Below are 17,544 nucleotides of genomic sequence, written 5' to 3' on the forward strand. Positions count from 1 at the left end.
TTTATACGCTACTGAAGTATTAACAGATTCTCATCCCTTTTTAAAGAGAACTGATAAAGAGAACTATCCGACAGGATATGACAGGACATCTGAACATGATACAAAAAAAAATTAAAATCTCTGTTAATTAATGCGGAAACTCAATCAAGGGGTTCCTTGTCAAACGGACATGACATGTTCACCTCTGAAATACGGAGTTATTTATAAAACCTTATTTCGGTCATACTCTCCGTCCGACAGAACCAGGAAATGAAGCCACACAAGTGGCGGTGAAAAGGGGCGAAGTCAGAGGAAACCCTGGGTTTGTGGAATAAAACTTGCTCCCAGAGAGTCTGTTACTGCGGTAACAAACCCAGAGGTTCACTTTACCTTGCGTCATGAAACAGGTCAGGGTTACTGCTCTAACCCTGGGTTAAGTTACCTCCCTTTGTGAAAATGAAAGTCCTGGTTTTCCCTGATTTCAGGGTTAACTCACCCTGGTTGTCCACTAAACCTGCTTTTTGAACGGCCCCACGTCACGAAGCAGGGGTAACGACCCCCGAGTATAACCTGTGGTTCTGGGTTGCTTTACCCTGAACTTGGAAACCCAGGGTTTTCGGTTTCAAAAGCGCTTCTCGGGGTTAGTTTTTGTCACCCAGGGTAAGTTGACCGGCAGTTTAACAGGCGCGATGCCACTTTAGAAGTCATCATCAATGGAGCCCAGATTCGACGAGTCACCATGACGACGGACGAGACGCGCTCCGCGTTACTTTACGCAGTTGAAGTGCAGATTGTAATCTATGTGTATGAAGACTTTGAGGACATGTTATGAAAAGTGGAACAGCTTTGCAGCTGTAAAGAAGAATGAGATGACTTGAAACTGCTGCTCAAGTCAATGTGTACATCTAAACGTAGTCCATTGGACTCACGGTACAATTACGGAGGTAAACAGCTTGAATAATAGTTTATTAAATTATTTTATTAGATGCAATCCAGCGGGGGAGAAGTGCACATGTCAACAGCTGAGAACGAAGTTTACAAACATAGTTCACACAGGTCAGACTTCTGGATCATCTCGTTAGGGATCCTCCTCTTCCTCATTATAACATAATGACATTGTACAGTAAATAATAAGTGGACGTTCGGCTTTTCAGTTGTTTTATCGCCAACAGAATGTTCTTGTCACACACATAAATGTGCTCTCATTTATAGGCATTCCATGTTTAATTCTCTGTGTCTTTTTGTCAAATAATACATAATTGCTAAAAAGAAAAAGAAATTAACAGGGAATTGAAGATAAGAAAGGTGGCCAAATATTTTCTGTTACCAATTGTTCCTATTGCTTAACATTCTGGTACAATACAGAGTGACATTTAGCCTCCACTGAAGGATCAATACTTTCTCTTTTTTTTTTAACAGAGCAAGCTGGACAGTCCGTCACATCCAATGTACAGATAGATGCTCAGTGAACACCAGCGGTTCTTTCTGTGGCATTCATATGCAACTGTATGTTTTGATGTCCTCCTCATGTATTTCCAGCTATTTGTTACAGAAGTTTATCCAATTCGCTTTTTATGAAATACAGACAACAGATAAAAAATGGTTTCTGTGGACCTCCAGATTAGGAGGGCAGATTTGAACATACAAATACAAAGTTAGAGGTGGGTGTTGTTCACAAGTGAATCATGTTGAATATTAGAATGTTCACCACTGGAATGATCTAAGAAACAACTTTGTATTTGTAAGTAATAAAGATGACAAAATGAAATGTATATTGTATGTTTTTATTGCCCGCTGTGGTGATGGTGAGTTACACAGACTCTGAAATGATTCTGGCAGATGGAGTCACTGCTCTCTCCCCCTTTGTGAAACCAAGAACCCTGGTTTTGTCTGATTTCAGGGTTAACTTACTCTGGTTTTCCACTGCACCTGCTTTGTGACACGGCCCCTCCTCCAGACCAGGCTAGCTTCAGAGTCTGTTACTGTGGTAACAAACCTAGAGGTTTACCTTGTGACACAGGCTAGGTTTACTCCTCTGACTCTGGGTTAAGTTACCTCCCTTTGTGACACCGAAAGCCCTGGTTTTCCCTGATTCCAGGGTTAACTTACCCAGGTTGTCCACTAAACCGGCTTTGTGAAACGGACCCACTCTGACCTTTTAAGCCTTGAGTTTGACACATGTACTAGTACTCTACACCTTAGACTTCCAGGATAATATTAGATTAGATTGATTAGATGAGATTAGATAAAATAGACCTTTATTAGTCTCACAATGAAGAAATTTGTGGATAACTGGAATATATGCCTCATGCAAAAGTGCTCCAATAACAATGCAATTATGGCATGTATAAGAGAGGGTGAGCAGGGGGAGTACAGGACATTGCATTGGTAGTGGACTTGGTGGAATGGGTTCAATGGAATGCGCTCCAGCTGAACGGGGAGTACAATTAATCTCTCAGGAGAAGGGGTGTAGGTAACTAGGTTCAATAGCAAGCAAACAAATGAGGGAGAGGGGATGGCTTGTGCTACACTGTCATAAAACCAGGTAGTTTATGATGCAATTGGGACAATTACATGTCTTATATTGTAAAAGGGATGTGCCTTGCCCATCATTAGAGCCCTCTGCTATCTGAACTTTTCTTTTTGTTCTTTTGCTCATTTAGTTGAATCTTTCTTTAGACTGTTCAGTAGTGTAGTATATGTCCTTTAGTGCCAATGTTTTGCTCTTTGTGAGTGTCAATATTTTTTTCTTGTTTGTTTATTTAACCGCTACACCACTGTACCCTAGCAGCACGGTGGCGTAGTGGTTAGATAGATAGATAGATAGATTGATACTTTATTAATCCCGGAGGTAATTGCACATATCCATTGCTTAGGCATTACATAATGAATAAATACTGGATAAACACAAGGAGAAAAAGAAACACTGACACCACTGGACATACCACAAGACATACACTACACTAACAGACAAATGCAGCACTAACAGGACATACAGTATACTAAACTAAAAGTAAAATATAAACAGTATAAAATAACAAATAAAAATAAAAGTGCAAGTGAAAATTAGCAGGAGGCCCACATGGTGGGTAAGGTACACCCTTACATTGTAAGGCATGTCACTATCTAATATCACATGAAAGAGACTGCGTGCACAGCTCCAAAACTTGTATAGTGTAATGGGTGCATGGTAGTGGCAAAGATAAAAAAATCAGTTAACCGGCACTCACAGATAAATACTTAAATAATTTATTATGGGCAAATCACGGACGCGTTTCAGCAAACAGCCTTCATCAGCGTGAACAAGAACAATAGAACTGACATCTATCATAAACAGGTGAGGTCAGAATCAAGTACCAATCAGCACAGAGAACACATAATTAACTAACAGAATTCATCTGTGGATAAACCACCCTGACACAGCCTCTTCAAATGAGGAGGTACGTCAGAACAATCAAATCTTATAAGGCAAGATATGTAAAAGAGAAAATGAATACATTTTTGAATCAATTGAAAAGCACTATAAAAACTACTATCTATTCATGTTCTGTGCAGATTGGACCATCAAAAATAACAGCAAAAAATTCATAGCACCAAATTCTATTGAGGGACATAGCATGTAAAGGTAATACGAGATCACCAGATACAAATAGTGACTCTAAATGTGTCCAGGGCAAATGGCATATAAATATAAATACAAGTCGGAGCCAACCTGATGTCACTTTGAATAATACATAGAATAATATACAAAAAATACATAATATACACAAAAACTCCTGTCAAATGAATAAGAATAACTAAATGTAGATGGAACTACATGTAAAGCAGCATGGCCTAACTATTAGTTGTGTATAAGGGAACAATAGAGACTCATATACACACTATACAGAATAGACGAACAGGGTAAATAACCGCAGTCAGAATGAGAATCACTGCTGTAGTGGGGTCACTATTTGTATCTGGTGATCATATTTATTCTGCCAATTTTCTAATGCTATTTATAATTATCTTTTGTAAACAAAGATGTAAGTCTCTTTCTACTAGTAGGGTCTTATACAGTAGCTATTAACCCATTCTTCTTGTATTACCTTTACATGCTATGTCCCTGAATAGAATTTGGTGCTATGAATTTTTTGCTGTTATTTTTGATGGTCCAATCTGCACAGAACATGAATAGATAGTAGTTTTTATAGTGCTTTGCAATTGATTCAAAAATGTATTCATTTTCTCTTGTACATATCTTGCCTTATAAGATTTGATTGTTCTGACGTACCTCCTCATTTGAAGAGGCTGTGTCAGGGTGGTTTTTCCACAGATGATTTCTGTTAGTTAATTATGTGTTCTCTGTGCTGATAGGTAATTGATTCTGACCTCACCTGTTTATGATGGATGTCAGTTCTATTGTTCTTGTTCACGCTGATGAAGGCTGTTTGCTGAAACGCGTCCGTGATTTGCCCATAATAAATTATTTAAGTATTTATCTGTGAGTGCCGGTTAACTGATTTTTTACTATCTAATATCACAACATCAAAACACCTTGGCCCCACTACACTGCAGCACAGGCTGACATCCCATCTCCTCTCCTCCATTCAACCCAATGCTGAGGAGGTGCTGTGTGACAGCAATCTGCTGCTGAAGGTGCTTCTCTGCTGGGAGAAGGTGGTGTGCAGGGGGTGGCTGGTGTTGTTCATGATAGCCCTGACTATAGACATGGTCCTGCTCTCAAGAAGTGTCTCTACAGAGTTAGGACAGATGTTGAAGGAGGCCAGCCTCCTCAGGAAGTACATCCTGCTCTGCCCCTTCTTGTACACACAGTCTGAGTTGAGTGACCAGTCCAGCCTGCTGTCTAACTGCAGTCCCAGGTACTTATAGTTACCTACCATCTCCACCTCACTGCCCCCGTTGATCACTGGCTGTGGAGAGGGGGGTGCCCGCCGGAAATCCAGCAACATCTCCTTCGTCTTAACACTGTAAGCACTGTTGACTGACAGCAAGATGGTCATGGGTTCAAACCCCAGCATTTCCAACATGGCCCTTCTGTGTAGAGTTTGCATGTTCTGTCCTTGTCTGAATGGGTTTTCTCTGGATACTCCGGTTTCCCCCCAACATCATAAAAAACATGCATGTAAGAATACCTTAGGCCAGTTGGCCACAGTGGCAAGCGCCACTGGAAGCAGTTGGGCCGTTGCCATTTTCAGGGTGCAGAGGCCCGAACAACTCACAATCTGACCTTGCAATTTCATTGTATGATTGCAAGATTGTATAATGACAATAAAGTTTCTTCTTCTTCTTCATTATTTACTTACATGTATTTGTCTGCTATGTGTGAAATGTGTTTGAACATATATATGAGCAGCAGATGTACGTAATATTGTCTAGGATTATCTGTCTGTCTGTCTAACCATTCATCCATCCATCCATCCATCCATCAATCTATCCACCCAATAATGTAGCATTGGCTGCTGACATTATTTCATCTTTGAGACAATGGCAATCACCTCATTTACAGTCGCGACAGGCGTCCACCATAGGTGTTCTGTAGCCTATGCGAAGTTGTTCTCTGGAGAACCTGGAGAGAACTCACACAGAGACAGGGCGAACACAGAAACTTCGCACAGAAAATAATCAAAACCGGAACCTTCTTGCTGCGAGGCAGCAGCATTATTCACCCACCACTGTGCCACCCTCAATGATTTAAAGAAACATAAATATTAATATGTGTCTTATCTCTTTTAGGACTCTCCAACAAAGACAGGCATTGAGCAAAGGTTGCGCTCAGCTTCCAGCGTTGATGAACTAATGAGTCTCATCTATCCATCCTACTGGGCTGCACTTAAGTGCAAATCTAGACTTTCGCCTGCCTCTGCCTCATCAACATTTGCTGCTGCTTACCTCAACTTGGATGTCCTTAAAAGTATGTTTGAATATTTTTCTTACACCCATATTTCCAGACTTTCAAGAATAGAAAATGCTTCTCATAAGGAAGTAACCAAGTGCTGCATAACTTCTATCTATACTGCTCACAAAAATTAAAGGAACACTTTTTTAATTGGGCCTGGAATGAAATCAATTAAACCTGTCTGCTAATTTTCTGGTTTGTTTAACAGCTGAGGGCATCGTTAATCACTTTCAACTGTATTGGTGTTCATGGAATTAACCACAGGTGCACTACAGTGGCAACAAATAGAAAACCCTCATAACAGGACCGGTTTTACATGTGGAGGTCATTTCAAGTTTCTCCCTCTTGATCTTTTTTGGCTTGTTTTCCATTCGTGCTGGTTTTGGCTTGAGTAATTACTGTATCTCTACTGGCAGTGTGAGGCGATTCCTTAACCCTACAGAAGTTGCACAGGTTGTCCAACTTCTCCAGGATGGCACATCCACACATGCTCCAGTAAGAAGGTTTAATGTGTCTCCCAGCACAATCTCCAGAACATGTAGGAGATTTCAGGAGACTGGTAGTAATTCTCGGAGAGCTGGACAGGGCCGTAGAAGGTCCTCAACCCATCAGCAGGACCAATACCTGCTCCTTTGTGCAAGGCAGAACAGGCTGAGCACTGCTCCTGCCCCACAGAATGACCTCCAGAGGGCCACTGGCGTGGATGTATCTACCCAAACAATTAGGAACAGACTTCATGAAGGTGGCCTGAGGGTCCGACGTCCTGTAGTGGGCCCTGTGCTCACTGCCCAGCACCATGGAGCTCGACTGGCATTTGCTCAAGAACACCAGAATTGGCAAGTCCGCCACTGGCGCCCTGTACTTTTCACAGACGAGAGCAGATTCACCCTGAGCACCTGTGATAGACGTGAAAGAGTCTGGAGAAGACAAGGGGAACGTTATGCTGCCTTCAACGTCGTTCAACATGATAGGTTTGGTGGTGGGTCAGTGATGGTATGGGGAGGCATATCAATGGAGGGACGCACAGACCTCTACTGCCTAGGAAATGGTGCTCTGACTGCCATAAGGTATCGAGATGAAATCCTTGAACCCATTGTCAGACCCTACGCTGGTGCAGTAGGTCCTGGTTTCCTCCTAATGCACGATAAATCCTGTCCTCATGTGGAAAGAGTATGCACGCAGTACCTGGAGGGTGAAGGAATTGAAACAATTGAATGACCTTCACGATCCTCTGACTTAAACCCAATGGAACATCTGTGGGACATTATGTTGAAGTTCATTAGACTCCGCCAGGTTGCTCCTCAGACTGTGCAATAGCTCAGGGATGCCCTCAGACAGATCTGGGAGGAAATGCCACAAGACACCATCCGTCGTCTCATTAGGGGCATGCCGCAACGTTGTAAAGCATGCATACAAGCTTGTTGGGGCCACACGAGATACTGAAAAGCATTTTGAGTTGCAGAAATTAAGTTTTTGAAAAAATGAACTAGCCTGCCACATCTTCATTTCACTCTGATTTTAGGGTGTCTACACAAATAAGCCCTCTGTAGGCAGAAAACTTTTATTTCCATTAAGACTTAGCATACTTTTGTGCCTAAGACATTGCCCTGTCATCATTGGTATAAATATCAAACTTCATATTGAGATCTGATGGAATTAATGTGTTTCTTTTAAGTGTTCCTTTAATTTTTGTTAGCAGTGTATATATCAACCGGACAGTTTATCAGTTGAATTGACTCTCAAAAAGACAACTAGGCAATCAGAGACTGCAACATCCCTCGACAACCCTGAATTCAAAATTTTACCCTGACATACTTCCATAGGTCAGTGTCATTTAATAAAAGAACCATGATCCAACATGTAACTGGTGCATTCTATTTTCCATGAGGTTCCAAGATATGCACCTAAAAAGGTATAAAAGTGGAAATGTGACCTTGATCTAGTTTTTTAAAGGTCAAGGTTGTGATCTAATTTTCATCCCCTTGCCTCTCTGAATATAACAGTTTTTGTTTTTGTCTTTCTATCTTGTCCGGTTCCTGAGATATGTGCAAAAATATCTCAGGATAGAAAATATCTCAGACCATAGATCAAAACTAGTGCTTTGATCTATGATCTTACTCACATTGGTGTTCTCCCTCTTCTTTCTATCATATCCAGTTCCTGAGTGTACAAAAGTTGAAATTTGACCTTGACCTAGTTTTCTCAACATCAAGGTTATCATCTCATTTTCATCCCCTTTGCCGCTTGAGCAATGTGCTTTTTGTTTCATCTTTCTATCTGCAACAGTTGTGCAACAGTTATGCAAACTCAAGGTGCGATGACAGTGTACCACGGAGCTACACAGAGATACAAACACACACACACACGCACACCCACACACACACACATACACACACACTCATTTACTCCTACGGGCAATTTGGAATGGCCAGTTAACCTGAAATGCATGTTTTTGGATGTGGGAGGAAGCCGGAGAACCTGAAGAGAACCCATACAGACACGGGAAGAACATGCAAGCTCCGCACAGAGCGGGACTCAAACCCAGACCCGCCTTGTTGTCCGGTGACAGCGCTACTACCCACTGTGCCACCGTGCTGACCTTGTTCAGTACTGTATGTGTGAATTGCTAAAATTTTGGGGTGATGCGCAATATATCAGTACCAATAAGTAAATCACACCTTCTCCCCATGTTTCTCACATTCTAAGTGCTCTTTCACACCTTGGGCCAGCAATCTTCCCTTCCCAGGGGCTCACCACCTGTGGGAGGGGCCATAGGGGTCGGGTGCATTGTGAGCTGGGCGGTGGCCGAAGGCAGGGACCTTGGCGATCCGATCCCCGGCTACAGAAGCTGGCTCTTGGGACGTTGAATGTCACCTCTCTGGCAGGGAAGGAGCCTGAGCTGGTGTGTGAGGTCGAGAAGTTCCGACTAGATATAGTCGGGCTCTCCCCCACACACAGCTTGGGCTCTGGTACCAGTCCTCTCCAGAGGGGTTGGACTCTCTTCCACTCTTGAGTTGCCCATGGTGAGAGACGTCGAGCAGGTGTGGGTATACTTATAGCCCCCCGGCTTGGGGTTCACCCCGGTGGACGAGAGGGTAGCCTCCCTCCGCCTTCAGGTGGGGGGCCGGGTCCTGACTGTTATTTGTGCGTATGCACCAAACAGCAGTTCAGAGTACCCACCCTTTTTGGAGTCTTTGGAGGGGGTGCTGGAGAGCGCTCCCACTGGGGACTCGATTGTTCTGCTGGGAGACTTCAATGCTCACGTGGGCAATGACAGTTAGACCTGGAAGGGTGTGATTGGGTGGAACGGCCCCCCCCGATCAGAACCCGAGTGGTGTTCGGTTATTGGACTTCTGTGCTTGTCACGGACTGTCCATAACGAACACCATGTTCAGACATAAGGCTGTCAATATGTGCACTTGGCACCAGGACACCCTAGGCCGCAGTTCGATGATCGACTTTGTGGTTGTGTTGTCGGACTTGCGGCCGCATGTCTTGGACACTCGGGTGAAGAGAGGGGCAGAGCTGTCAACCGATCACCACCTGGTGGTGTGTTGGCTCCGATGGTGGGGGAAGATGCCGGTCCGACCTGGCAGACCCAAACGTATTGCGAGGGTCTGCTGGGAACGCCTGGCGGAATCCCCTGTCAGAAGGAGTTCAACACCCACCTCCGGCAGAACTTCACTCACGTTCCGGGGGAGGCGGGGGACATTGAGTCTGAATGGACCATGTTCCGCGCCTCCATTGTCGAGGCGGCCGACCGCAGCTGCGGCCATAAGGCGGTCGGTGCCTGTCGTGGCGGCAACCCCAGAACCCGTTGGTGGACATCAGCGGTAAGGGATGCCGTCAAGCTGAAGAAGGAGTCCTATCAGACCTTTTTGGCCTGTGGGACTCCTGAAGCAGCTGATAGGTACCGGCTGGCCAAGCGGAATGCGGCTTTGGTGGTTGCTGAGGCAAAAACCCGGGCGTGGGAGGAGTTCGGTGAGGCCTTGGAGGACGACTTCAAGACGGCTTCGAAGAAATTCTGGTCCACCATCAGGCGTCTCAGGAGGGGGAAGCAGTGCAGCATCCACACTGTATATAATGGGGATGGGTCACTGCTGACCTCAACTCGAGACGTTGTGACTCGGTGGGGAGAATACTTCGAAGACCTCCTCAATCCCCATGAGGAAGCAGGGTCTGGGTTCTCTGAGGCGGGCTCTCCTATCTCTGGGGTTGAGGTCACCGAGGTAGTTAAAAAGCTCCTCGGTGGCAGGGCCCCGGGGTTGGATGAGATCCGCCCGGAGTTCCTAAAAGCTCTGGATGTTGTGGGGCTGTCCTGGTTGACACGCCTCTGCAACATCGCGTGGACATCGGGGACAGTACCTCTGGATTGGCAGACTAGCGTGGTGGTCCCCCTTTTTAAGAAGGGGGACAGGAGGATGTGCTCTAACTACAGGGGCATCACACTACTCAGCCTCCCTGGCAAGGTCTATTCAGGGGTTCTGGAGAGGAGGGTCTGTCGGGAAGTCGAATCTCGGATTCAGGAGGAGCAGTGTGGTTTTCGTCCGGGCCGTGGAACAGTGGACCAGCTCTACACCCTCCGCAGGGTCCTTGAAGGGGCATGGGAGTTCGCCCAATCAGTCTACATGTGTTTTGTGGACATTGAGTTTGGTCCGCATTGCCGGCAGTAAGTCGGATTTGTTTCCAGTGAGGGTTGGACTCCGCCAAGGCTGCCCTTTGTCACCAATTCTGTTCATAACTTTTATGGACAGAATTTCTAGATGCAGCCAAGGCGTTGAGGGTGTCTGGTTTGGTGGCCTCAGTATTGTGTCTCTACTTTTTGCAGATGACGTGGTGCTGTTGGCTTCATCAAGCCGTGATCTCCAACTCTCACTGGAGCGGTTCGCAGCCGAGTGTGAAGCGGTTGGGATGAGAATCAGCACCTCCAAATCTGAGACCATGGTCCTCAGTCGGAGGAGTTTAAGTATCTTGGGGTCTCGTTCACGAGTGAGGGTACAATGGAACGGGAGATCGACAGGCGGATCGGTGCAGCATCTGCAGTGATGCGGACTCTGTATCGGTCTGTCGTGGTGAAGAAGGAGCTGAGCCGAAAGGCAAAGCTCTCGATTTACCAGTCGATCTACGTTCCTGCCCTCACCTATGGTCACGAGCTATGGGTCGTGACCGAAAGAACGAGATCCCGGATACAAGCGGCCAAAATGAGTTTCCTCCGCAGGGTGTCCGGGCTCTCCCTTAGAGATAGGGTGAGAAGTTCGGTCATCCGGGAGGGACTCAGAGTCGAGCCGCTGCTCCTCCGCATCGAGAGGAGCCAGATGAGGTGGCTGAGGCATCTGGTCAGGATGCCTACTGGACGCCTCCCTGGTGAGGTGTTCCGGGCACGTCCTACCGGGAGGAGGCCCCGGGGACGACCCAGGACACGCTGGAGAGACTATGTCTCCCGGTTGGCCTGGGAACGCCTTGGGATTCTCCCGGAGGAGCTGGACGAAGTGGCTAGGGAGAGGGAAGTCTGGGCTTCCCTGCTTAAGCTGCTGCCCCCGCGACCCGACCCCGGATAAGCGGAAGAGAATGGATGGATGGATGAATAGAATTTTACCATATTAAATAGTCACAAAGAACACATCACACTGTCTTCCCTGGTGTCAGATACAGTGAGGGGGGTGCCTTTGAAGACTAGGGAGGGAGAGAGAGAGAGAGAGAGAGAGAGAGAGAGAGATGTCAGTTGTGAAATACTTGTTGGCACTAAACAGAAAATGTAAACATACACATTCGTTAAAAATCTGAAATTCTTTCACACAAAAATAGTAGGAGATAGGGCTATCACTTTAAGAAAACGGCCAACAACATCCCTGCACCAACTCCATTCAGTTCAATCGATAGATAGATAGATAGATAGATAGATAGATAGATAGATAGATAGATAGATAGATAGATAGATAGATAGATAGATAGATAGATAGATACTTTAATAATCCCAAGGGAAATTTGGGGTGACATCTGCTCGCAGAGATACAAATAAATACACATGACAGTGACGAAATTGGCACCGACAAAGACGTTGCATATATTACACAGTTAGCATAATGACATAGTTATACAGCAGAAAAAACAGGGGAACCTAACATAAAAAGGAAGTGTAGGAACATGAAAGAAGCGTGAGATGAAGACGATGTAGGATCAGAAGGATGGATTAACTAAGCTGTAAACCGAGCTCCCAGGCCCCCCTGGTCTACCCCTTCTCGGCCGGCCTTGATGACCCTGCGGCTTCAGACCCCTTCCTTCTCAGAGAGTGGTTGTGCCCCCTGATGGCACGGGGCACAAAAGAGGTCCTGAGTCTCTCAGTGGAGGAGCTTGGTGGCAGCAGTCTGCCACTGAAGGAGCTCCTCTGCTGGGCAAAGGTAGCGTGCAACGGGTGGGTGGTGTTACCCGGGATCGCTCTAAACTTGGACATAGTCCTTCTCTCTAAGACAGTACAGTGTACAGTGTCCAGTTCCTGACCGGTCACAGAACCAGCCCTGCGGATGAGCCTGTCTAGGCGCTCAGTGTTCAGTTTCCTGGCACCACCACCCCAACACACAAGGGCGTAAAACAGCACACTGAACACCAGGGCTCGAAATGAACTTTTTTTCTTGGTAGCACTGGTGCTCATAAATTTAGAAGTTAGTAGCACCAGCAAAGACTTTAGGAGCACCTACCCAAAAACAAGGCAGTGACGGAGCGATAGAGACCGCTCTGTCCATCTCCGTTCCGCGCGCCTCTCTCCCTCGCCCAGGAGAGCAGCGACAGTTGCGCTCTCATTGTTTCCTGGCAGGACCGCAGGAGCGCGGTCTCACAAAAAAGGCGCACCAGATTTTTTTCTTTAGTCGCACCGATGCTCCCAAATATATTTAATAGTGGCACTGATAAAAATTTGGGCGCATATGCGACCAAAATGGGCGCAAATTCGAGCCCTGTTGGACACAATGGACTGGTAAAACAGTCTGAGCAGGTCAGAGCTGATGTTGAAGGAGGCCAGCCTCCTGAGGAAGTACATCCTGCTCTGACCTTTCTTGTATACACAGTCCAGGTTGTACGACCAGTCCAGTCTGCTGTCCAGCTGCAGCCCCAGCTACTTGTAAGTCCCACAACCTCCACCTCCTTACCCCCGATGACTACAGGCTGTGGGGAGGGGGCTGCCCGCCGGAAATCCAGCACCATCTCCTTTGTCTTTGAGATATTTAGCTGAAGCTCATTTTGCTGACACCACCCCACAAAGTCCGTCACCACTCTCCTGTACACCCTCTCATCACCCTCCCTGATACATGCCACAATTGCAGTGTCATCTGAGAACTTCTGCATATGGCATGTATCCGAGTTGTGTTGGAAGTCCGTCGTGTAGAGGGTGAAGAGAAGGGGGGAGAGTACCGTTCCCTGCGGGGCCCCTGTGCTGCTGGTCACCACTGATGACAGACAGTCCCCCATATGGATGTACTGGGGTCTGTCTGTTAGATAGTCTGTGATCCAGCTCACGAGATAGGGGTCCACAGCCATGGATGACAGTTTCTCCTACAGAAGCCGGGCCTGGATGGCGTTGAAGGTGCTCGAGAAGTCAAAAAAGACCACCTTCACTGCACAACTCCTGACATTCAAGTAGGAGAGGGACCGGTGGAGGAGGTACAGGGCGTCGTCGTCAGCACCAACCTGTGGCTGGTAAGCGAACTGGAGAGGGTCCATTGCACCTGCACCTCGGGACGCATGAGCTCCAGGACCAGTCGCTCTAGGGTCTTCATCATGTGCGAGGTCAAAGCGACTGGTCGATAGTTGTTGAGCTCAGTGGGGCGTCTCCACTTGGGTACAGGGACGATGCAGGATGTCTTCCATCATGTCGGGACCCTCCCCAGCTGGAGACTGAGGTCAAAGACCTGGTGTAGGGGCTCACTCAGTTCGGCAGCACAGGCCTTGAGGAGTCTTGGGGGGACCTGGTCTGGTCCGGCCGCCTTCTTTGGGTGAAGCCTTCTCAACGCAGACGTCACCTGTTCTACAGTGATGGCCGTGTGTGGGGGCGTGGCACATTGATCCCTTTGGCCAGGGGGTCTCGCAGTTGAGGTGGGGGAAGGGTCTGGGTTTGGCCCGAGGTAGATGGGTGCGGTGGACGGAGAGGGAGAGGGTGAGGCAGGTGAGCTTGACGGACAGGGGGATAAGGAGGCATGCGGAGTCAAGTCAGCTGGGTGGGGGAGTGGTGGGGGAGCTGAATCAATTAAAAAAGCTGTTAAGTTCATCAGCTCGCTCCACGTTTCCCTCCACTGTACCGCGGCCCTCTCCATAGCCGGTGATGGCCCTCATGCCACTCCAGACCTCCTGCACCTGGTTGTGCCCAAGCTGGTTCTCCAGCTGCCTTTTGTAGTGGTCCTTGGCCTCCCTCAGGAAGAGTCTCACTGCCTGCTGGGCCTCCCTCATCTCATCCTCATTCCCACTCCTGAATACCCGCTTCTTTCTATTTAGGTCAGCCTTCACCTCTTTAGTTACCCAGGGTTTGTTATTTAGGTATTTGGATAAGCGTTTAAACCCCAGGCAATCTCCTCTGTTTTTCTCTGTTATGAGCTGTCTGTCCTACCGACCAGGTTTCTTAGGGTTAGGGTTCGAGTTAGCCGCATGTGCTGTCTCCTCATTTCCCGAATATGGATCCTGCTCCGGCACCCAGCACCATCCTTTCTCCACAATGCCTCATAGGAGCTGCCAAAGGGGATATTGAGACTATTGCCCTCACAGCCCTGTCTGGTGGACTAAGACCCAGTGCTTGACCTCCTGTCTTTTTGTATCGCAATCTGTACGTTGCCAGGTCCTGCAATTGGGTCATTCATCCAAGAGGGCTTTTCAACCAGGTGTTAGATGTATCACTGCTCTTATCAAGCGACACTTATGGTGGCCTGCTATGGAGGGAAGTGTGCGTGAGTTTGTGGAGGCCTTCTCTATGTGCATGGAATAAACTCTCAAATAAACCATCTGCCAGCTTACTGCAACCTCTGCCAGTACCCAGGAGTACCCTGGTCCCACGTCGCCCTGAACTTGCCACTGGTTTGCCGACTTCTCATGGTAACGCTACGATCCTCACCATTGCTGACTGCTTATCCATACTAGTTCCATTACCCAAGATACCCTCCGCTGAGAAGACATCTGTTACTCGTGCTATTCTGACTCAGTTTAGAATTTTCAAAATCAACCATTTTTGTTTGTGCATTTTGATGATCTTTTCTTGATGAATCGTAATTTTTAAAATATTCTAATAATTTGCCTTATTGTTTATACTGTTACACATTTAATTTTGCTCAGTGTTGCTTTGCTCTAAAACATTGATATTGTGTATTATTTACTTGTATTAGGAAAGGTAGAAATCTTAAAATATATATATTTTTTCCTAAATTTAAAAGTAGGCCAAGTTTGTTGTACCTTGTTGCATTATAAGTATTCATAAATGACGGCTTTATATATATATATATATATATATATATATATATATATATATATATATATATATGTATATATATATATATGTATATATATATATATATATATATATATATATATATTTTGTACATTCATTTAAAGCTGCAAGTACAGTCTTTTGATCATTGGTGTTATCTTACCCCCTTGGTAATTATGAAGGCCTTTGTAAAATTCTCAATCTTTCCTGCACATGCAGTCACAGAAGAATAAAGGTAATGGATTATACTGTATAAGGAGATTAACTTTCAATTATTTCAACAATCCTGTTAAAAGCGTGATTAAAAGAATTCTTCTTTCATGCTATCAATTATTGACTATAATAATAAAAATATTTAAACAGTTCATTCATTCAGTCACTCATAGTGTACCACCTCTTCCGGTTATGGTGGGTTTTAGAGGTTTTTGTAGCCAAACTGACTAGCTGACTTGCGGGCAGGAGGCAGGGGTCACTCTGAGGCACAATGCCAATGCACTGCAGAGCTTGTAAAACTGTTGACCCTAAAATTATCTGTCTGTCTGTCCGTCAGTCCGTCTGTCTGTCCATCCATCTGTCTGTCCATCCATAGTTTATCAGTTGATAAAGAAAAATAATACTCTGGTGATGAACTTACTTTCTGTATGTATGCAGGTATTGAGTTGGAGTGGAGGAAGACTCAGTGCTTTCCAAGAGAAGTGTGTATTGACGTGGGAAGGGAGTTTGGGGCTCCCACCAACATCTTCTATAAACCACCATGTGTATCCGTCTACAGATGTGGAGGATGCTGCCACTTAGAAGACAAGCAATGCAAGAACATCTCCACTGGATACCTCAGCAAAACTGTAAGCACATGCTTTCTCTTTTCCCATGATGATATGCTCATATATTTCTGGTATGGAAATATTTATTGCAGTCAAATAAAATATGAAATTGATTAGTTATGGCTGTCTTCCTGTTTTATTTACTTTTTACTTTTAAACCTTACAATGATGAATGTCCTAATCAATAGAGTTTTGCACAAGAATGATTGAGAGAGCTTCTCTTGCTAAACTAACCATGGTGTAATAATTAAGCAAAGTGTATTGTGTTATTTTTATTATTTCCATGTTTACTTTTTGGAACCTTTGCTTTTGATTATCCTCTTTTTTCCTATTAATATGAATGTTTTTAGCAAACAGTAGCTCAATTGAGTGCACACTGAAAGTATGAAAAATTTCCATTCATTTGTTTGTTTAAACAGAACCTTCATCGAAGGGTTACACAGAAAGAGTAAGAACCAGTCATAGTCATATTCGCACTTACAGGCAATTTGTTAGTCACAAATTCATCAGTTGCAAGTTTTTGGATGTTTAGAGGGGCTGGAGCATTAGGAGTCAATGTTCACAGACAGACTTCGGGACCTGTAGAAGTGAGGCAACAGTGCTTATTCATTTTAAATGGTTTACTTGGAGATATTTTTGACAGAGACGTGTGGTACAGAGATGTTTCCCACTGCCACAGCTGAGGCATCTGAATCAATATGTCCTGATAGAAGCACGGTGACCCGTCCTACTCGTTCATTGCAGACATCCACCACTGTTACACTAGCTAACGTACTTGTTTTCCTTTAATTCAAAGGGGTTGGCCTTGTGCATCTTTCATTGGTGAGAAGGTGAAACTACATGGAAAAGTATTTGCTTCAAATCCATGACTTAGTCTGAGATACCATCATCAGACTTGAGACTTGGGTATAGCTCCAAGGAAGTGTTGGATGGCATCACTCAGATTGACTGAAATGATTGGACAAGTAACTGGCATACTAGTTTTTCATATGAGGACATCATTCATATTCGAGAAGTATTTAGCTTGGACATCAGCAACTGCTGAATATCCCATGATGACCACTTCATTTCTAACGTCATGACAACTATGAGTATGCCAGAAGGCAATGCCAATACAATTAGTCATAGAGTTAACAAGCTACTTCAGAGGCTAATTACAAATCAGGCAGAGCAGAAATACATTATTTCATGACAGAATAAATCCAAATAAAACACTTTAAAGGTCCCATATTATCCATCCATCTATCCATCCATCCATCCATCCATCATCCATCCATCATCTACCGCTTATCCGGGGCCGGGTCGTGGGGGCAACAGTCTCAGCAGGGATGCCCATACTTCCCTCTCCCCAGACACTTCTTCCAGCTCCTCCGGGGGGAGGCGTT

General features: G+C 45.5%; 1 protein-coding gene across 3 annotated transcripts in view; it reads left to right on the forward strand.

Moving 5' to 3' along the window:
- vegfc (vascular endothelial growth factor c) overlaps positions 1-17,544 on the forward strand; it is a 96,178-nt gene that overhangs the window by 36,760 nt on the left and 41,874 nt on the right. For all 3 annotated transcript variants that reach the window (XM_068321563.1, XM_068321562.1, XM_068321564.1), the window contains exons 2-3: positions 5,716-5,893; positions 15,990-16,180. In XM_068321563.1, the coding sequence (XP_068177664.1) occupies positions 5,716-5,893; positions 15,990-16,180 (369 nt within the window). The remainder of the gene's footprint in view (positions 1-5,715; positions 5,894-15,989; positions 16,181-17,544) is intronic.

Source organism: Antennarius striatus, chromosome 8 (assembly GCF_040054535.1).
Source record: "Antennarius striatus isolate MH-2024 chromosome 8, ASM4005453v1, whole genome shotgun sequence".
Lineage (NCBI taxonomy): Eukaryota > Metazoa > Chordata > Actinopteri > Lophiiformes > Antennariidae > Antennarius > Antennarius striatus.